The 22,782-nt window shown below is 42.8% G+C and overlaps 1 protein-coding gene across 4 annotated transcripts in view; it reads right to left on the bottom strand.

The window, feature by feature from the left end:
• RNF150 (ring finger protein 150) overlaps positions 1-22,782 on the bottom strand; it is a 168,500-nt gene that overhangs the window by 89,732 nt on the left and 55,986 nt on the right. For all 4 annotated transcript variants that reach the window (XR_008890682.1, XR_008890683.1, XM_056562913.1 and 1 more), the window contains exon 2: positions 7,125-7,375. Coding sequence is in view for 2 of the 4 variants with exons in the window: in XM_056562913.1 (XP_056418888.1) it covers positions 7,125-7,375 (251 nt within the window). In the remaining 2 variants the exon portion in view is untranslated. The remainder of the gene's footprint in view (positions 1-7,124; positions 7,376-22,782) is intronic.

Below are 22,782 nucleotides of genomic sequence, written 5' to 3'. Positions count from 1 at the left end.
CTGAGCCTGCAGGACAGCTTGAATATCTTTGGAACTTGTTTGGGGCTGCTTATCCACTATCCGGACTATCCTGCGTTGACACCTTTCATAAATTTTTCTCTTCCGTCCACACCCAGGGAGATTTGCTACAGTGCCATGGGTTGCAAACTTCTTGATAATGTTGCGCACTGTGGACAAAGGAAAATCTAGATCTCTGGAGATGGACTTGTAACCTTGAGATTGTTGATATTTTTCCACAATTTTGGTTCTCAAGTCCCCAGACAGTTCTCTTCTCCTCTTTCTGTTGTTCATGTTTAGTGTGGCACACACAGACACACAATGCAAAGACTAAGTGAACTTCTCTCCTTTTTTATCTTCTTTCAGGTATGATTTTTATATTGCAAACACCAGCTACTTGCCCCAGGTGAGTTTAAAGGAGCATCACATGCTTGAAACAATCTTATTTTTCCACAATTTTGAAAGGGTGCCAATAATTTTGTCCAGCCCATTTTTGGAGTTTATTGTTCCTTTTCTTTGGCTTAGTTCCAATACACACAAAGGGAATAAACATGTGTATAGCAAAACATGTGTTACTGCAATCCTTTTCTGTGAGAAATACTTCATTTTCTAGAAAAATTTCAGGGTTGCCAACATTTACGGCCATGACAGTATGTTTTATTCCAAAACAGCTGCATCCATGTTTTTCATTACTCAAATTTGGTCATTTGATCACAAGTCTGACTCCAAATCTTCCATTGTCTGATGGTTACAAAAGGATGTCATACTCTAACTTCCTGTGGACTACAGGATGACATCATCACCTATCAGATCCCCTCCTGCTAGCTCCCTAACCCTTCCCTATCCAAACTAGCTGCTATATCTATGGAAGCAGCATTTATTGGGATATACACCTCCCAAGGCTGTGTTCACACACTGCATGTCTTGATGCCTTTTCTGTTTTTGTTATGATTGTCCCTACATCATGGCAGAAATGGAGATTGTAAAAAAAAAAAAAAAAGTTTCAATTTTTATTACAAAAATTTTACCAGAGGATTTATGGGAAATGTTGGCAGCATTTCGGAACCCACATGGTTGTGCATTTTTAAACCAAATGAAGCTTATCCCATGGATGCCACATTAACAAAAAGAGGTAAGCAAAATGAGTACACAAAACCCTCTACATTACTCTCTAATAATAGACTATGCTGCACTATATAAGCAAAGTTTTAATCTTAGACTAGACAGTCTGAGATAAATCTGGTGCCTTTTTATACTGTTTATTGTAAGTTTCTACTAATTATTAGATAGTATTAGAAAATGCATCTCACCATGTAATAAAAGAAATTTCCATTTATCTACTTAACTGTCATGACCACACCATGTGAATAAACCTTCAACCATAGTGATTGGTTGTTATAAACACGATCCCCATATGGTTGCCCCATAGTCCACAGTGATGTAAGTTCAGTCTAATAGGCCTGCAGGAAGTGCAGTTGTTACATCAGAATACAGACAGTTATATAAGGAAGAATAGGACCTTTGTATGCTAAATTAGGATTCCTCTTAGGATTAGGATCTTCTTTATTTAAAAGGTTACTTATTCAGAAATGCAATAATTCCGAACAATGTGAATTATTGGATCTTTACTGTTATTCCACCTGAGAACCTCTTTTATTACCTAAGACTGTATTAACAAATATGTAAATAATGATAAGAAGACTGAACCACTGGACTCAAACCTCAGAAGAGAGTAATCATGAAAATACATGACAATTGCTTAAAAGGGGTATCCTGGGCAAAAACATCTTATCCCGCTGCTGGGTCCCCCCTCCCTGTAGCACCCGCATTCTATGCAGGGCTGCGTCTCCAGGCTCGGAAACCACCGGGTTTCCGAGACTGGAGACGTGATGTAATGCCATGCCTCCTCGTAACGTCACGCCCCCTCCATTCAGGTCTATGGGAGGGGGCGTGGTGTGGCGTCACGAGGAGGTGTGGCGTTAAGTCACGTCTCCGGTCAAGAAAAACACGGAGGTTTCTAAGCCTGGACACGCAGTCCTGCATAGAATGCGGGTGCTACAGGGAGATCGCGGTGGGTCCCAGCGGCGGGCCTCCCGCGATCAGAAATCTTATCCCCTATCCTTTGGATAGGGGATAAGATGTTTTTGCCTGGAATACCCCTTTAAGCATTGCAGACAACCACATATAGTTCCCCAGCTTGGTTGATCCTGCTACAACTGCTCATGTAGCTTGCTTGGTGTGAGCTGGATTTACAGAAAAATATCTCTCATCCAAGTAAAATACATAAGTCTAGCACTTGTGCTTGAAACTACAAGTACGTAGTTAGATCAGAAAGCCGATTCCCCTGACAGGCTTCCCTTGAGAGCATAGAATTATTGGGTAGCCTGCAAGTGTCTGGATTCCTGTCATATGGGTCAAAGGACAGTGTGAGAAAACATACGTAATCAAGTAATGGAGCCACAAGGGGCTGAGGGTAGACAGAGGCAGAGATGTAGTCATCAAGTGTTTGCTGAACAGGCCCAGCAGCTTCAGGCTGCCGAGAAAAGCAGGTGGTCTGGAAAACTGGGGAATGATGATTATTACAGTCTAGTATTGCTACCATAATATTGAATATCACTGATGTGTGAAAGACCAGGAAAGATAATAAAACATTCATATAGAATATCAGGGTCATTAAAACTATTACTCAGATTCCAAAGATTAACATTTATAAAATATATTTAATTAATATAATCATATACTATATTAATCAAGTAACATTGTACTATATCTTATCAGAGAAAAAAATGCCTCCATCATCACTTATCAGGCTGCTACCTTTCCTCCTAAACTCATCATTAACTCAGAGAAGCAGCTCAGGTCCTTGGGGGAGATTTATCAAAACCTGTGCAGAGGAAAAGTTGACCAATTGCCCATAGCAACCAATCAGATTGCTTCTTTTATTTTTTAGTGGCCTCTTCAAAAATGAAAGCGAGGTAATTGGTTGCTTTGGGCAACTGATCAACTTTTTCTCTGCACAAGTTTTGATCTATCTCCCCCCCTTGAGATGAAAGAGACTAGCGGTCCACTGAGGAATCAGTTGTAGGTGCCCATACAAGTCTATGGAAAGGGAAGGGGAAGAGGCTGCAGAGAGCCAAAGGCAAACAGGGAGGCTGCAGAGAGACTACAGAAGTATTTTATCTCACCCCCACTGCTCTAGAATGTTCTCCATGCTGCAGCTGCTTCTTAGGGTGTGCTATGGAGATAGGATTGCAGTAGGATAAGTATCCCATAGGACTCCATATAAAACTTGCGGGTGCTTTTTACCATAAATCTCTGTGCAGCAGCATCTTGGCTCTGGGTTGTGATGACACTCAATCCCAGGCCAGATGTAATGTATGACACATCCTCCCTGCGATTAGTGACACGCCACAGCCGTGCAGGAGAGACTAGGAACAGCAGAGAGAAAAGTGTCTCAAACACAGCCCACTGAGGCTCTGAGCCTAGGTGTGTGATGAAATGGAATAAAGCAGGAGTCATGAAATGGGTTCATGTTATTTTTCATGTGTGTAACAAGTTTATATTATGGTACGTTTAATGGAATGCAAAATATGTTATTTTGAACATTTGGCATAGCCCTAACATTTGTGTAAATTATTTGCTATATCAAAAAGCTGTAAGAGAATATTTGCAGGAGCAGGCAGGATTGGACACATGTTGCAGTAACAGGCAAGAGTGGCAAAAAGACTTGTGAAAGCGTGACCCTGTTAGTTATGCAAGCTGCATAAATGTTCCTGGAAGCCCCGGCTGCCGTCACAAGTGTAGGGGGCGGGCTCCTCTTCTTAGGTGCCCAGAGCTCTCTAATGACAGATCTCCTGGCCCCTTCTCTCAGCTAGGACTGATAGCTTGAGCGTCCGATCAGGAGACCAATAGCCATCAGTTAGAGCTGAGAGCAAGGGCTGGAAATACAGAGAGCTCTGGGCACCTAAGAAGAGGAGCCCACCCCCTGGGCACTTGCAGCAGTGGCAGCCAGGTTCTTCAACTATTAGCTTTCCTCCCTAAAGATTCTCCTCCCTGACTTTTGTGTCAACCCATCAGCAGTTTGGAGCTATCAAAACTCCTGACAGGTCTGCTTTAATAAAAAGTACAGCCTTTAAAAGGGTGTAAAATAATAAAATACACTGTATATACCTTGCCATTCACAGGCTAAGCTCACATACCATTTTTGAGACCGATTTTTAATCATAAAAGGCTGAAACACAGACCTAAAGCAAAAAAACAGCAGTGTAAAGGCTGTACTTATGATTATAATTATTATTAATAATGATAATAAAGCAAACCTGTCAGCAGTCCCATACGCCCTACTACATGTCACACATGGGCGCATAAATAGAGTCCCCGTGATGGACCAGAATACTGGTGCAGGCCTCTGCAAGGTCAGGATGCTGTATTTTTTTTCTTTTCTTTACTTATTTTTGCCAGAAAAATCCCCTTCATCAAAAAAAAAGGTATTTTGTTAAAGGGGTTTTCCAGCATAAATAAGTAAAAAAATAAAATAAAATAAAATTCCATTAAGTTCCACAATCATATTTTCTAATGCATTTGCACTCTATAAACATCCCCTCCCCCTAAACATCACAAATATTTCCCTGCTCAGTGAAAGAGTCAGTGTGTTAGGACTGAGGTTTCTCCCCCGGACATACTCTGCTAAATTTACTAAGCCATAAAGCTGTGTGCAATTAAAAGCAGCCCCTCATAGACCCTGCCTTGTGTCTTTACAGAACGGAACACAGGGTCCTAGTGTCTAAGCTCATGCAGATTTTTACTATAACTCTTTCCATTTTAAAGGCAAAAAGGAAATGTCTTCTCCTCAGTGTTTTATGACACTGGCTGCAACGTTTTCAGCGTGATACCTTGGTGGGAAAGAGATTTTATTGTGGAGTCCACATCTGGTTGAAATTTCAACTTTACATCTGCCCATTACAGGTTTATAGAAAGTAGAGTAGAAGCAGAGAGATTGAGGGGAGCAGAACATGTTACATAAGAATTTACTGCAAGATGAAGACGTCCTCTATACAGTATGTTACCTTGGAACATGTAGATCTACAGGATTTCCCCACCCTAGATTGGAGCAAACACTTGATTCTGAGCCCCTTCCCACCAAAGTGGGGATGTCCAAGGAAGGAAAGGGGTAGGTAGGTACACACATCAGTAGCACTATTTCTGCCAGGAAATCCCTGATTGTGTAAGGTTCCCTGTCGTTCTTATCTATACATGTTTCATAAATATATTTATACTTAATTTGATAGACCATATTCTTGGCTTTATCAAATGGAAAATCCCTTTTTATTTGTCTCATGGGGCACATGCTGGTACTCTATCAGTTTAGAGAACCCATTGTTAAGTAACCTATTAGGGACTTCTGAGTCAAAGGGGGATTTTCAGAGAAAAACCGATGGTCTATCCACAGTATAGCCATCAATAGCAGGTAGGCAGGGTGGCAACACCCATGCTGATCACCTGCTTGGCACAGCCATGGAAACCGGATGTAAACAAAGTACAAAACATGAAGCCTCCATACATTGTGTAGTGGTGGTTCCAATTTACTGTGGATATGGGTACCATGGATAGGCCATTCATTATTTTTAGTAGGAAAACCCCTTTAGTAGAGGGACATGTTGAGCACCCTCATTTCTCAGTCAGAATGGAGAAAAGTTACATAGATTGCCTTTCTTTTAACAGGACCAGCCATGTCCTGTATTACAAACACATTGGTTTGAATTAGAATTGCGTAATACTTAAAAGGGTACTCCGCCCCTAGACATCTTATCCCCTATCCAAAGGATAGGGGATAAGATGTCAGATCGCCGGGGTCTCGCTGCTGGGTACTCCCGGGATCTCCGCTGCGGCACTGCGCTATCATTACTGCACAGAGCGAGTTCGCTCTGCTCGTAATGACGGGCAATACAGGGGCCGGAGCATCGTTATGTCACGGCTCCGCCCCTCGTGACGTCACAGCCCGCCCCCTCAATACAAGTCTATGGTAGGGGGTGTGGCAGTCGCCACGCCCCCACCATAGACTTGCATTAAGGGGGCGGGCCGTGATGTCACGAGGGGCGGAGCCATGACGTCACGCTGCTTCGTCCCCTGTATTGCCCGTCATTACACACAGAGCGAACTCGCTCTGTGCATTAATGATAGCGCGGTGCCGCAGCGGCGATCCCAGGGGTCCCCAGCAGCGGGACCCCGGCGATCTGACATCTTATCTCCTATCCTTTGGATAGGGGATAAGATGTCTAGGGGCGGAGTACCCCTTTAACTTCCCCTGTAGTGGTGCTGCAGTAAAATTGAATACTTACTGCCAGGTATCCCCACAATTACATCTGATCTCTGAAGGTCTCTCATAACTGACATGTCTAATATGTAGGGAGGGGCCCACAGCAGAAAACCCCAAACCATAGTAAAATCCACTACAAAGAGCAGCTTCCCACCACTTGATTGAATGAATGCCCCTGTATAGATAATACTTTGTTAGCTAACAATAACAGACAGTCCCTAAGTTGACTCGTGTAACAACAAAAGGTGGTCCATGGAGGACAACCCTCTCAGAGCTGGAGCTTGCTGACCTTCACCTAGGAAAAAGGTTCAGATTATTGCCATATCCCTGTATCTAAATACCCTGTTAAGGCTTGATTAAAAGAGAACTCCAGTTTATAAAAATGTATCCCCTATCGTCAGACTGCGGGGGGGGACCCTCCGCCATCTCCCGAATGGCACCCTGGCTTTCCTTCTCAATGGGGAGTGTCGACCACATCACAAAGCTGCGGCTGACACGCCCCTCCATGCAACTCCAATGGAGCGCCAGAGCGATGCTCTCTGCAATCTCCGGCTCTGCCATAGAGCTGCATGGAGGGGGTGTGCCAGCCGCAGCTTCGTGAAGTGGTCAATACTGCTCTTTTCATGCAGAGATCAGGGGAGCAGTATGTGAGATTGCGGAGGTCCCAGTGGTCGGACACCCCACGATCTGACACTTATGCCCTATCCTTAGGATAGGGTATACGTTTTTATAAATTGTAGTTCTCCTTTAAATTTCTGGCGCGACAACCTAGAGTTGAAGAAGAGTCCGAAATACTCATAAAGTCACTCACCTGATTTCTATCTCTGGCATTTGCGTATCTAAACCTCTGGATGTAGTAGAATACTAGCCAGGCAAGGGAGATGATCATCAGAACGATGAAGGATATGGAAACAAAGACCACAGAGGTACGGCTGACAAATTTTTGTAAGTTCCGTGTTCCAATTGTAATGTAAATAGTCACGTTAAGGTTCTTTTCTATTAAACTTGCTATTTCTTTCCCTTTAGGCTCCGGGATCATTATTGCTACAATATCTTCAATGCCTGTCACAAAGAGAAAAAGACAGAAAACAAATCCAGTTATTTGCAATGTCAGATAAATGTAGGAGTCATTGTATTTTACAAGTTTTTCACAAACCATAGGCTAGATCAGCAATGAAAAAACAAAAAACAAATAGACAGTAATCTTATTAAAATTTGATAGTAAAAAAGTACAGAGCGTTTTATAGGGGTACTCCGCTGGAAAACATTTTTCTTTAAATCAACTGGTGCCAGAAAGTTAAAGATATTTGTAAATTACTTCTATTTAAAAATCTTAATCCTTCCAGTACTTATCAGCTGCTGTATGCTCCACAGGAAGTTCTTTTCTTTTTGAATTTCATTTCTGTCTGACCACGCTGACACCTCTGTCCCTGTCAGGAACTGTCTGCGGGAGGATAGGTTTGCTATGGGGATTTGCTCCTGCTCTGGGCAGTTCCTGACATGGAGAGAGGTGTCAGCAGAGAGCACTGTGGTCACAGAAAGGAAATCCAAAAAGAAAAGAACTTCCTGTGGAGCAAATATCAGCTGATAAGTACTGGAAGGATTAAGATTTTTAAATAGAAGTAATTTACAAATCTGAACTTTCTGGGACAAGTGGATTTAAAAATATTTTTTTTCAGCGGAGTACCCCTTTAAGTTGATTACACATTCTAGATAAGTTAGCCTTACTCACCTATTTCAGTGGAATAAGTCAACCATCTAGTGCAGTGGTGTCCAAACTGTGGACCTCCAGATGTTGCAAAACTACAACTCCCAGCATGCCCAGACAGCCGTTGGCTGTCTGGGCATGCTGGGTGTTGCAGTTTTGCAATATCTGGAAGTCTAAAGTTTGGACACCACTGATCTAGTGCGTATAACTCCCTGACTCTTCAGAGACAGTAACCAATGAACGATTAGGTCCTTGTCCCTAGCAGAGATAAGCTGCTATACATGTTCCCCTTTTTTTATGGAATTAAACAAGCACCCTTGTCCGATAAAGGAGTCACCTAATTTGTAGGAACACCTTACATTTAGCCGTCGACAATATAACAGGAAACCCTGCAGTGTTCACACGTGAATAGCACAGGCATGAAGAGAATATATAAGAAACATATATGTCTAGGTCTAACTGTTGCGTATTTTAAATAAAAAACGACTTTTACTAATAAAAGCATTACGCTGCCTTGTGCGAGATCCATCCTGCAAACAGCGATGAACCCGTTTGGTCTAAAACTAAAAATTCTATTAAACTTAAATTTGCACCTTCCTTTTCTAAACTTGTAAGTGTGAAGACATAAGAAAGATGTATCACCTACATCGCTCTCCAAGCCTTAGAACCCGCCTTTTCCATTAACAAAGTGTTGGAAGATTTTCTGACGCAAAACGTCCCCGACTAATCCTGAGCTTGTTCCTACGGATGTCGGGACCACGTGATTTCCCCAGGACTGTGCTAAATCTTCCTCTGTCCTGGTAGAACTAGGTCTTACAAAGTAACATTAGCTTTTAGGAACTTGTATTTGTAACCACACTTATTTATTTCTTATACCTACTCAACAATCTTTAGGTGCTGCTACTTATGTAAAGGCTCGTTCGCATTGCCGTCGGGCTTCATTATACGGCGCTCCATTTTCAAGTCACTCAGAACGGCAGGAGTTTAGCAGAGGGAAAAAAGCGCTTGCTCTATTTTATTTATTTTTATAATAAACTCCGGTAAATTACTGGATCTGTGATGGACTCCATTGAAGTCAATGGGATAAATCGGGATCCAGTGAGTCTGTTGTGCTCCAACCCATTTTTTGGGGCTGAACAGGCCCTTAAAGGGGTAACTCTCATTAAAACTAATTTTTGCCATTGCACTCCTTATGGTAAATGAAAAATATTTCTAATATACTTTGTTTAAAAAAAATGACGTTTTCTATGTTTTATTTGTGCTTATAAAAGCTCAAGAGCACATTTTCTCCCATCTCATACACAGACTTTGGACCAAAGTCCAAACACAGAAAGTGCAGCCTGGAGTGCTGAAGGGGGGTGTCCAGCCTCATCCAATCATAGCTCCTCTCACACTTAACTGCCATATGCTGTTGGTTGGACACCCCCCCCTCAGCACTCCAGGCGGCACTTCCTGTGTTTGGACTTTGGTCCTAAGTCTGTGTATGAGTTGGGGGAAAATGTGCTCTTGAGCTTTTTTAAGCACAAATAAAACATAGAAAACTTCATTTTTTTTTAAACAAGGTATATTAGAAATATTTTTAATTTACCATGAGTGCAATAGCAAAAATTAGTTTTAATGAGAGTGCCCATTTAAGGGATGCAGCACAACGGCAATGTGAACTTACGTTTACATCACTGTTTTGATCAGTCCTGTTTATGAGGCTAATGGATCATGTGAAACAGATGAAAAAATATGCAAAATATCCATTATTTAATAGGATGATCTATCAAAATAACGGTCAGTTAGCATCTGTTATTGATGGTTTTGCATCCATTGATATCAGTTATTGTCTGTTATTTTAACCCCTTCTACCTCTGTCCATTGTGACTTTCTGGTTGTGTTCCTCTTCTGAGTATGCTCAGTACAAATACAGATTACAAAGGAAATGACAAATATTGGACATCAATGGAAGACATACACGTGTATCCGTCACCCATAGACTTCAATGTTAAATTTTGAATGTTCATCATTAGTCAGTTATTTTGGAAAGGGAAAAAAAAAACAGTGCAAGCACTATGTTTTTTTCTGTCTAAATAACGGACTATAAGCAAAACTGACAGTAACTGATGCCAAGGAATACTAAAAAGAACCCATTAAAATGAATGGGATCCTTTTAGATTCATTTACACAAGTCCTGAAAGGAAGAGCATGACACGCAGGATCCTAACGGTGTAAGGCTTCTGTCTGTCAAGGTCCCCACCCTTGAGAGCTGCTTTCGGCATCCCTCTGTCTGCTTGTGATATGGAGAAAACAAGAGGGTCATCACTAAATTTCTTTACCTATTAAGGGTAGGCTCACACGTAGCGCATCTGTTGCGTATTTGGCACTGCGGATGTGCTACTGCCGTCCCTGGATGATGTCCCCAGCTGTGTCCTGCTGGCAGCAGCAATCGGCCACTATGAGCAGACACAGAGGGCGCTGTGAGTCGTGTGCGAATGCGCTGCTCTCCAGACATCACAGCCGCTACCCCTTCTCCCTGAGCTAGGCAGAGAGCAGCCGCGATGTCTGGAGTACACTGCGCACATCCCTCTGTGTCTGCTCGTAGTGGAAGACTGCTGCTACCAGCAGAACACACAGGCACAGCTGGAGGCACACTCTTGGGACAGGCACTAGCGCAAAGTGTATATCCTGCAGAGCCACAATTTTGATAGTTAGGGATGAAGCCATAGTGTGATAACCTGACCTCCCTTTTTTACAGCATCTCTTACGACTCAGGAACAGCTGTTATCACTAGGGACAAAAGGGCTACCATAACCCTGGCATGGCTTTAGAGAAAAAGGGTGTCCTCATTGAAGGTAGGTGTGGCTTGATTGCACCTACATTTTGGTGCACATTTCTGGTGTGAAAATAAGCTAACTAATAGAAAGGCACAAACTAACGTGTTGTCTGAAAAGTAGCGGCACAAGATATGGAAACATTTGGTGCAAGGCTCATGTGCCAAAATTTTGCCAAACAACTGGACCAAGAACTGTAGGAGAGCAGGATCTACGGAATATCTATTTATAGAAGACTGTATGACACTTTTCACTTATAAGGCTGGACATAAACAGTATGGCTGTATATTCCTATAGAATACATGCTGTAACATTTCAGGGATAATATAGTCGCAGACTGACTATGACAGTGTACCAGAAGTTTCTGTCATTGAACCCACCTTATTTGCATTAATAAGAGTTCATATCAAGGTTTATGGTCGTACGACCAATATAAATATTTGGACATTAAAATTAGACTATTAGACCATGAGCACTCGGCCGGGTATGATGAGCATAAATACACGTATTATGTACAGGGCTATGGAATAGGTCGGCGCTAAACAATAGGCAATCTTTAAATGATGGTGTTGAAATATCCTGCTATGAAGCCCTTCTCAATAACCACAAGTTAATACAACAAGCCTTTGTTGTTTGCACAGCACACAGTTTTAAGCAGGATTACAAAACCGCCATAAATATAGACTAAAACGCTCACTGTATGAAAACTTTAGTAAAGACGTAAACAGCTTCTTCTAGTCAGATGTAAGAACATGATCTAACAATACAACTGCAGGGGGTAAGATGTCAGAGGAGAGAAATCTGCTGTAGATTACTATGATTTCCGAGCACAGACAAAGGGATTAAACATGACACCGCGGGGACAGTGTTTTTTTTATAATAAAGTATATGTTTGCTTGCTTACTCCATCCCATCATTTACTTCAAGCTGGGAGCATCAGCTGATGAGATTTCCCTATAGTTATTAAGCCGCGCACATGATGTTACCGTAACACTTACATTTTTGTATTAGAAATGAGCTTAATGGATTTTATAATGGAAGCAGTCATTGTGTAACGTGCATCCATCGTTAGCTTCAGAAGCCAAAAAAATAACAAAACCTAAATGTATGTTGCTCTGGACACCGGTGACAGATGCAGATGGCTTTGTTATGTACAGTGACCCCTCGACCTACGATGGCCCCGACACCTCTCAGAGGCCATCGCATGTTGAAGGCAGCATCAACATACGATGCTTTTGTATGTCAGGGCCATCGCATAAACAGCTATCCGGCAGCGCTGCCTGCTTCAGCTGCCACCGGATAGCCGCTTACGGTGCCCCGTGCTGACGATCACTTACCTGTCCTCGGGGCTCCGGCGCATCCTCTTCGGGATCCCCTGCTGCGCATGCCGTCGCTGCGCACGCCGTCCCGTCATCCAATAGGAGCGGCGTGCGTAGCGACGTGATGGCGGCGACGGAGAGCGCGGATGCAGAGGCCTTGCCGGAGAGTCAAGGACACCCAAGGGACGCGGCGACAGCGTTGGACGGCGACATCCCGGGCAGCGGTGACGGTCCGGAGTGGCGGGGACAGGTGAGTACAACTTCCTCTAACAGTGGTCTACAACCTGCGGACCTCCAGATGTTGCAAAACTACAACACCCAGCATGCCCGGACAGCCGTTGGCTGTCCGGGCATGCTGGGTGTTGTAGTTTTGCAACATCTGGAGGTCCGCAGGTTGTAGACCACTGTCCTATACTTTACATTGCACGGATCCCTCAACATGCGATGGTTTCAACAAACGATGGTCTTATGGTTTTTTTTTTATGCTGGATATTGAGGCACATGCACAGTATTAATGCTCATTATAAATGCTATAGACACTTTTCCACTTATTTATTTTTTATACCTTTCCTAAATGCAAAATGAACCAACTAAAACAGTTCACATATTTCCAGCAAAGCTTTCATCTTCATGGGTGCACAGCATACAAAAACATTGCATACAACACTTTTCTGATCTGCCACAATGACAGAGAGTGACTATGTTGGATGTTCCATGGGTCGGGTGCTATGCCCCATTTCAGCTTATAAGGCACCTGATGGTTTGACGGATGGAACAAATCCAGCTGGTTAAATCCAGATGAAAGCAAAAGAAACACAGAAGGCGACACTCACCATTCAGGAAGTCTTTATTCACCGTACGGGAACCGGGTGCAGGTATCAGTCGGGGGAGTGGGGCGGAGGACGGGGCTGCCGAAACAAGTTGTTTTGTGCGCTTTGCGCACTTCCTCTAGCCGGGGTTAAATCCAGTGTTTCCATCTGGGATAGCTCCAGATTCCCAGACAAATGTATGCAGGCTTAAAAGGGGAACTCCGTTGGAAACAAGTGGAAAACAAATGTTTTCAAATCAACTGGGGCCGGAAAATTAAACAGATTTGTAAATGACTTCTATTACAAAATCTCAATCCTTCCAGTACTTATCAGCTTCTGTATACTACACATATACTACAGAGGAAATTGTGCAGTTCTTTCCAGCCTGACCACAATGTTCTCTGCTGACACCTCTGTCCATGTTAGGAACTGTCCAGATTAGAAAGAAGCATATCCCCATAGAAAACCTTTCCTGCTCTGGACAGTTCCTGACACGGACAGAGATGTCAGCAGAGAGCACTGTGGTCAGACAGAAAAGAAATTCACAAATCTCTCTGTAGTTTACAGCAGCTGATAAGTACTGGAAGGGTTAAGATTTTTAAATAGAAGTCATTTACAAATCTGTTTAACTTTCTAGCACCAGATGATTTAAAAAAAAAAAAAAAAAATTTCCACCGGAGTACCCCTTTAAATAGTCTTTATTAAAAAATGTCCCATCATTCTGATTCTGCAGAGTGTGTGCAAGTCCTGCTCCTGGAGGGAGGGTAGAAGGTTGTATATAGCAGATTGTGTACAACACAGAGAGAATATGTGCGGGGCAGCTCACACAGGCTGTAGGTTAGGAGGAAAGCACACACAAGACAGTTTGCATCACATGTGCTGCATACAGAAGTGTAGAGAGAAAGCAGAGTACCCACAGCAAGCTATAGATTTCTAAAAACAGAGACCTTCTCCCCAGCATGTACAGTAATACTACAAGAACATAGAAGCATACTGAAGATTAGGGAGTCTTGGGGGCTTATCAAAAGTTTTGATGTCAGGGCCCTCAGCTGGGAGAGTGCTTCTCTATCATCTCCTTGCAGAAAACAGACCCACAGACATACTATGGAGGTCCATCTTCTGTCACCAGAACAGAGTGAGGAGAGAATGCGCTTATCATGGGGGTCTGCACCCAAATAATCAGAGCTTCTCTAAACTGCATCAATAGTTTTTTTTTAAATGACAATGCCCATTTAAGACTCCTATGCATTAAGCTAGGTTCACACTGCCATTGTGCTTTCATCTGTTCAGGGTCTGTTTCTTCTCCTTGTGCCAAACAGACCCTAAATGGGTCTGAGCACAACGGACACAGCTGGGTCCAGACAGATCCCATTGTCTTTGAAAAAAAGATTGGACATGCAGTATTTTTTCTCAACTCCATTCCTTCTAACGAATAAGTGGCAGAGCTCTATTTAGCGGAGCACAGCAGCAGTGTGATCGTAGCCTTATTATAATAGAACTTTTTACCAGACTCAATGGGGGAGATTTATCAAAGGATTTAGACTTTTTTCCCCATCTAAATTTGTCGCACAGAAAGTCGCAGTCTAAATATGTGCGACTTTTCTGAGACTTTTGCTTTAGAGGATTTTTAGAACATGATGCATTCTAGTCTATTTTAGACAGAAAAATGCATTTGTGCTGAATTTATCAATAGTGACTTTTCAGCGACAAGTTGCATTGGCTGAAAGTACGCTGAAATGTCCGACCATACTGGAGCAGGTTTAAATACAGTCTAAAGCATAGATCACAAGTCTGTGCACAGAATTTATCAAGAGACATGCGCCTTTTGATAAATTAGGTGCACAATAGACCGGCCTAATGCTCTGTGGTTTGGTCAATATTGATGCGGGACATAGACAACTTTGATAAATCTCCTCCAATGGACTTATACTGACACTACACTTAAAAATTACGTCTGCCAAAACATGGTTTCCTACTTCTACATATTGCTTTTCACTACACACAAAACACCATTTATGGTTCAGAGGTCATAAACTGCACACAGCCAACTACTTTTACTCCATGTCAATGGGCTGGATCAGTAAGGTTTGTCCTTATGAAATAGAAGTTTTATATATAGTATTATACTGTATAGTCCATGGGCAGTATGCCGTTAGGAGCTCCTGGGGTAAGCCCTCCTGTTCATGGAGAATCTCTGTATACGTCATTGCACAAAGTGCTTACACAACAATGAAGGATCTTTAAATAGTCTACTGTACTTAGTACTTGAGGAGGATTTCAATGCTCAGTCAGATTTTTCAATTTACAGAAAACCCAAAGCACACTTAAAGGGGATCTAGCACATTTATCACCAATAGTTCTTCATTATGATGTATAGACACACAGAGAATACAATTAAATTGTGGAATATACTGAAGCCTATATGAATAAATCATGTAAATATATATATATACACACACACACACACATACACACACACACATATACACACACACACATATACACACACACATATACACACACACATACACACACACACATATACACACACACACATATATATACACACATATACACACACACATATACACACACACACATATATATACACACATATACACACACACATATACACACACACACATATACACACACATATACACACACACACACACATATACACACACACATATATATATACACACATATACACACACACATATACACACACACACATATACACACACACACACATATATATACACACACAGCCTTTTTTGTCTCGTTAGGGAACTTTATCACCTGTGCAGGGACGTGCCGGTCCCGCCCTCGGCTAGGTACACAAACAATAGGAAAATAATTCGTCCAGCACTCGGGATATGCAGGTAAAATAAGTTCTTGCTTTATTAGTAAATCTTCAAACAGGAGTCACAACAGAGAGGATGTCTGACGCGTTTCGTACCTAGGTGCTTAATCACAGACTAACATAAACCACATACCAAACAAGTTAAAATACACCTAAAAGGGTCACATGACCCATTACATCAATAATCAAAAATCACAAAAGATAGATATCAAAACCCGGAATGGATGTGATCTTTGCGTCCTCACTGGTGGCCATTGCATAATCCGGAATAATACAATGAAAACGTTCAAAGCATCCAAAACATTGGAGGGATATGGAAACCTAAGAACAATTGCAAAAATAGTAGTCAGAGTGATAAAGCATGCTGAATAATATTATAAGGCATCCATAAGTGAACAGTCTTCTTAAATCATTGAAGGGAGCCCCAAGTGCCCCTTCCATTGCAGTCGTAACTTGTTGATTCAGCTGCTTTGTTCCATATTTTCTTTCCGGTTGCTATGGGTTACCACCTGCAGGGCGCAACAAGTATATCCTTACGCTTCACACAAATGATTTTCACGTGATAGAGTCAGAAAGCATAGCTACAGTTTCCAATCGGGGTCCGAGAGGGAGAGTATGACTTTATGAGGGGGGGTAGGGTAGTTTGATCACAGAAGTCCCGGTGCTGGGACGCCCTACGATCTCTGCTGTGGCACTCAACTTCACTCCGTGCCGAATGACTAGTGATGCGGCACCGGAGGCACGTGACATCACGGGAACCCCCCTCGTAAAGTCACACTCTCCCTCTCAATGCAAGTCTATGTGAGGGGGCATGACGGGCGCCATGCCCCCCCCCCCCCATAGACTTGCATTGAGGGGGCGTGGTGTGACATCACAAGGGGGAACGGCCGTGAGGTCATGAGCCTCCGGCTCCGCAGCCAGCGTTCTAAACAAATGCCCGATGCTGTAGGGAGATCGTGGGTATCACAGCGGCGGGACCCCAGCGATCAGACATCTTATCCCCTATCCTTTGGATGGGGAATAAGATGTCTAGGGGCCGAGTACCCCTTTAACATTGGTGTGAATGGGCCTTCCGCAAACCCAGTCACACTACAGAATTTCAGCAGTGGAGAATTCCGCAGCTAAAATTATTACACCAAGAGAATGAACATATGTAAGTGAAGGTACCAGCAGAATTGCCATCAATGGTGGCCCAGGTCTACGTAGTCCTACCAACAGCTGCCAGTGAGTTCCGTGAGTGGAGATTCCATAGTGTGAACATACCCTTACAGTGGCTTTCTTATGCTCCAGGGATGTCAGCAGACATTATTGCAGACCTCATGTCTGACTTTCCTGTACACATGATGCAATGAAATGCTTCCATATATTCCTATAAAGATGCAGCCATATTTTATGAAGGGGCTGAGTTTATTTTTCCAGCTGTTAGCAAAACTACAACTCCAAGCAAGCTCGGACAGCCAAAGACTGGCGGATCCCTGGTTGGAAAACTCTGCCTTATCATATAGACTTCAACATTTATTACAGTTTAAGTCACTTGTACGTCTAAAATAAAATAATAATGTACCTACATAAATTATGGCTGCATCTTCATAAAAAATGTATGAAAACAGTTAATCTACGAAGCATTGCATATATGTGTACAGGAAAGTCAGACATATCTACTGATCATCTGCATCTCTCCGAACTCTTCTGAGCTCTATGAGGTCAACATCAAAGTGTAGGAATGGCGCGGAGCTGGCGGATAGCCTCACAGCTGGAATGAGCCATTGAGAACACATATTAAAGACAACATGTACTAGTAAGATGATCAGGTTACAGTTTCTATTAATGTGTCAGTACTACAAGCATAGTGTAAACTGGCATGGACAGTTCTCCCCGTACAGATATTTAAGAATGAGAAGTGCACAAGTATTGTTTCCCAGGTATGTACACTCCCTTCCTTTATAGGGGAAATGGTTTAAGTGGCTTTAGGTATTGGAATGAATTATTATCTTGCACTTAGTAAAATGTACAAAGATTGAAGTCTTGTGGAGCCTGTGCCCATATGCCAACCCACGGGAGTTACATTCATTTTTGTAAGCAGAGAAACTAATCGGGAATTTTGCTCTTTCACGACTGTATTCAGTGCACACGCCGTCTCCCACTTTCAAGCCATAATAAGACAATGGCCACAAATTACAATCATTATTTCAGGGCGGACTATAAAAGCCGCAGGCTGTATTGTCACTTCGTGCAGTACTTCTTATACAACTATATTTCATCTAAGCCTGACCCCAGAGGATACCCTTAGGAACGCAACTGAGAAGAAAAGTTCTTGAGCTCTCCACTTCTGTCAAGTACAGTGGTCCCTCAAGTTACAATATTAATCGGTTCCAGGACGACCATTGTATGTTGAGGCCATAACTCTATGGAAACCTGGTAATTGGTTCTGAAGCCACCAAAATGTCATCCAAAAATAGGAAAAAGTGAGGATTAAAGAAAAATAAGTAGATAACTAATATAGATAAAGCAAATCCTTACATATAAAAGTAATAAAGATCTGCTGGGAGCTGTAAATCACTGTCTATGTCAGTGTTTCCCAACCGGGGTGCCTCCAGCTGTTGCAAAACTACAACTCCCAGCATACCCGGACAGCCAACGGCTGTCCGGGCATGCTGGGAGTTGTAGTTTTACAAAAGCTGGAGGCACCCTGCTTGGGAAACAATGGTTTATGTAGAGGACCTTCTTCAGGGTCCTATACAGTACACGCAGTGTCCCAAATGGAGCCGCCCTTACTTGGTGTCCAAAGGAACAGCTAACCCTGGCACAGGTAAGGAGTAGTACAGAAGTTGTAGTTCCTTCCTGTACTGTAGGGGGCGCTACCAGACAGCCATTCAGTGCATGTACTTCAGTAATACAGGTGATTTGCCAGTAAAATGCCCATTCTGATTGGTCAGTTCATCCAGTTGTGACACGTTTCACAGATCTGGACTGTCCGTAGCATAGTATGTTGAGTCTGGTTTCAAGTTACAATGGTCCAGAAAAGACCATTGTATGTTGAAACTATTGTATGTTGAGGCCATTGTAAGTTGAGGGATCACTGTATAGGGCAGGCTCCAGGTTGTACATGGGCCCCTGGGAGAAAATCTCAAGGAAGCGTTCTGTCTAACCCACATCTGGCTGTACAAATGTAGAGCATGTTTTTTTAAATCAGTAGTGTAACAGGGGGATTGTGCCGGTAGAAAATGAGATAACCGAGGATAACTGTATAGCACCTAATACCCAAGGTGCTTGGCTAAAAACATGAAGTGTGAAGAAATAAGGTAACAGTCCTCAAGTGATCTGGTGAGGGAGGGGGGGGGGGGGCATGAGAGGGGCAATAGGAAGAAGAAGGAATCAGATAACAGAGGTGAACAAAAAAAGAGATTAGACCATAGGGTAAAAAATATATGAACTTAATGAAGAAATTAGATAAAATACAAAAAGGGTAGATGTGAGCTGGAGGGGGTAACGCAGGGCCCTTGCAATTCCCCTCCAAAAATGAAAAATAAGATATAATAAATACCATAAATTCAATATAAATAAAATGTATAAATAAAAATAAATATTTTTGCATATTTTTTGCAAATTTTATTTATTTACGGTATTTTATTTATATTGAATTTATCTTATTTATTATATCTTATTTTTCATTTTTGGAGGGGAATCACAAGGGCCCTGCATTACCCCCTCCAGCTCACAGCTACCCTTTTGTATTTGATCTAATTTCTTCATTAAATTCATATATTTTTTACTCTATGGTCTAATCTCTTTTTTGTTCACCTCTGTTATCTGATTCGTTTCTCTTCCTATTTCCCCTCTCCTCCTCCTCTCCCCCCTCTCACTAGATCACTTGAGGACTGTTACCTTATTTCTTCACACTTCATGGTTTTTAAATCGCCATGAGCCCCCAAGGCACAGCAGGCTTTAGTATTTGCCCAGGATTGGCTGTTTGCTGACACCAGCCGGGTCTAGTAGTTAAAAATGTCATGTTTCACAGAAACAGTGACTACCATGACGATAACCAATATCCATCCAACTTGCCTTATTTCCTAGTGGGCATATTTTTACGGCCATGACAGACTCACTAGCCTAGAACCCATGTCCCATTGAAGAGTGTACTGTGATCCCTCAACTTACAATGGCCTCAACATACAATGGTTTTTTTCTTGACCATTGTAAGGCTGGGTTCACATTACATTTTCTTCCATACGGGAGCGCATACGGCAGGGGGGAGCTGAAACCTTGCGCTCCCGTATGCTTTGGTATGCGCTCCCGTATGTCATTCATTTCAATGAGCCGACTGGAGTGAAACGTTCGGTCCGGTCGGCTCATTTTTGCGCTGTATGCGCTTTTACAACCGGTCCTAAAACCGTGGTCGACCACAGTTTTAGGACCAGGGAAAAAGCGCATACAGCGCAAAAATGAGCCGACCGGACCGAACGTTTCACTCCAGTCGGCTCATTGAAATGAATGACATACGGGAGCGCATACGAAGGCATACGGGAGCGCGAGGTTTCAGCTCCCCCCTGCTGTATGCGCTCCTGTATGAGAGAAAACATAGTGTGAACCCAGCCTAACTTGAAACCAGACTCAACATACAATGCTATGGAATCTGCGAAACGTGTCAAGGGCTAGAAGAACCGACCAATCAGAATGGACATTTCCCTGGTAAAACCCCTGTATTCCTAACGTGCATGCACTGACTGGTGTCTGGTAGCGCCCCCTACAGTACAGGGTGGTACTACATGTTCTGTACTCTTTACCTGTACCACAGTTAGCTGCTCCTTTGGACATCAGGTGAGGGCGGCTCCATTTAACTTTTTTTTTTAGGACATTGCATGTTCTGTGCAGGACCCTGAAGTCGCTTCTTTCCTCTACATAGACCAGTGTTTCCCAAAGAGGGTGCCTCCAGCTGTTGCAAAACTACAACTCCCAGCATGCCCGGACAGCCGAAGGCTGTCCGGGCATGCTGGGAGTTGTAGTTTTGCAACAGCTGGAGGCACCCTCTTTGGGAAACAATGAAATAGACAGTGATTACAGCTCCCAGCAGATCTTTCTTACTTTTATATGTAAGGATTTGCTTTCTGTATTAGTTATCTACTTATTTATCCTTTAATCCTCACTCTTTTCTATTTTTTGGATGGCATTTTGGTGGCTTCAGATCCAATTCCCAGGTTTCCATAGAGTTATGGTCTCAACATACAATGGTTTCAACATACAATGGTCGTCCTGGAACCGATTAATATTGTAACTTGAGGGACCACTGTAGTTGTTGGCTAACCAAAGCAGGCTAGAGTTTTGCTCTTGAGTAGCCATAAAGCTGCGCTGCTTCTTACTCCCATTCTTACCTCCCGGTAGCTCTTGCCCGCTACACATTATAACCAGCCATAGCAGCCTTCAGTAGACCGCCATGGTACAGCAACAGCTGGCGAGCTACAAGTTGCCTCGTCATGCTCTGGGCAGACCTGCACATGGAAATGCTGAGCAGCAGGCAGTATCGGGATCACAATATTGTCTCGTGGCACCCTGCTAATATTTCGCTTACAATAGCTGTCTAGCAGCAAGTAAAGTAGGACATGTCAGTCCCCGGCCTCACACGCAGCTGATGAGTTGTGCTGTAGGCAAAGTGTCTGCCTCAGCACATCACAAGCACTCAGTCACTAGGACCGGAGATAAAAGCTCTGCCTCCGAGCGCTACCTACACTGTCCACCAACACTTTTACACACCTACCTTTCCCAGGATTATTGAGTATTCTTTTACCAATAAGGTACCCAATTTAGAGATGACCGAACTTACAGTAAACTCGATTCGTCACGAACTTCTCGGCTCGGCAGTTGATGACTTATCCTGCGTAAATTAGTTCAGCTTTCAGGTGCTCCGGTGAGTTGGAAAAGGTGGATACAGTCCTAGGAAAGAGTCTCCTAGGACTGTATCCACCTTTTCCAGCCCACCGGAGCACCTGAAAGCTGAACTAATTTATGCAGGATAAGTCATCAACGGCTGAGCCGAGAAGTTCGTGAGGAATCGAATTTAGTGTAAGTTCGCTCATCTCTAACCCAATTATACACAATAGCAGCATCTTGCAGTCACAATTCAATGCGTCATTGTCTGATGTTATATCACATCTAAAGCAGCAGCCTAAATCATAATGGGAATATAACAAAAGAATCCTATTTTACAGCTGAGGCCCCAATATCTATAACAACCCCCACCATGCACACTCAGGGGGAGATTTATCCAAACCTGTGCAGAGGAAAACTTGCCCATAGCAACCAATCAGATCGCTTCTTTCATTTTTTCACAGGCCTTCATAAAAATGAAAGCAGCAAGCTGATTGGTTGCTATGGGCAACTTTTCCTCTGCACAGGTTTTGATAAATCTCCCCCTCAGTCTTTAATGACCACCGGTATATTGAATTAACTTGACTAAAACAAGTAAACACACCTGGCTGGATGGGAGGCATGAGGCCGAACTGGATTAACACATGCTGCGCTGTGCAGCATGTACCTAAACAGTGATTATAATTTTTAGGCCAGGTTTACACTACAGAATCCGCGGCCAGAAAAATTCAGGCTGGAGATTCCGGGTATGGCCACAGTTGACTAAATCAGTCAGTGCTAGGACCGCACGGACATTGCCTTACCAATAGACGGAAACGTTTGCGCTGCAGATTCCGCCAGGACATTGAGCAATGCCCTCAGTGTGAATGGGTTAAAGGGGCACTTCGGTGAAAAATATATATATATATATATATATATATATATATATATTTTTTTTTTTTTTTTTTAATCAACTGGTGCCAGAAAGTTAAACAGATTTGTAAATTACTTCTATTTAAAAATCTTAATCCTTCCAGTATTTATCAGCTGCTGTATGATCCACAGGTTCTTTTAATTTTGAATTTCTTTTCTGTCTGACTACTGTGCTCT

Source organism: Hyla sarda, chromosome 1, assembly GCF_029499605.1.
Source record: "Hyla sarda isolate aHylSar1 chromosome 1, aHylSar1.hap1, whole genome shotgun sequence".
NCBI lineage: Eukaryota > Metazoa > Chordata > Amphibia > Anura > Hylidae > Hyla > Hyla sarda.
Note: the sequence above shows the minus strand (reverse complement) of the source record. Positions and strands in the feature narration are given on the sequence as shown.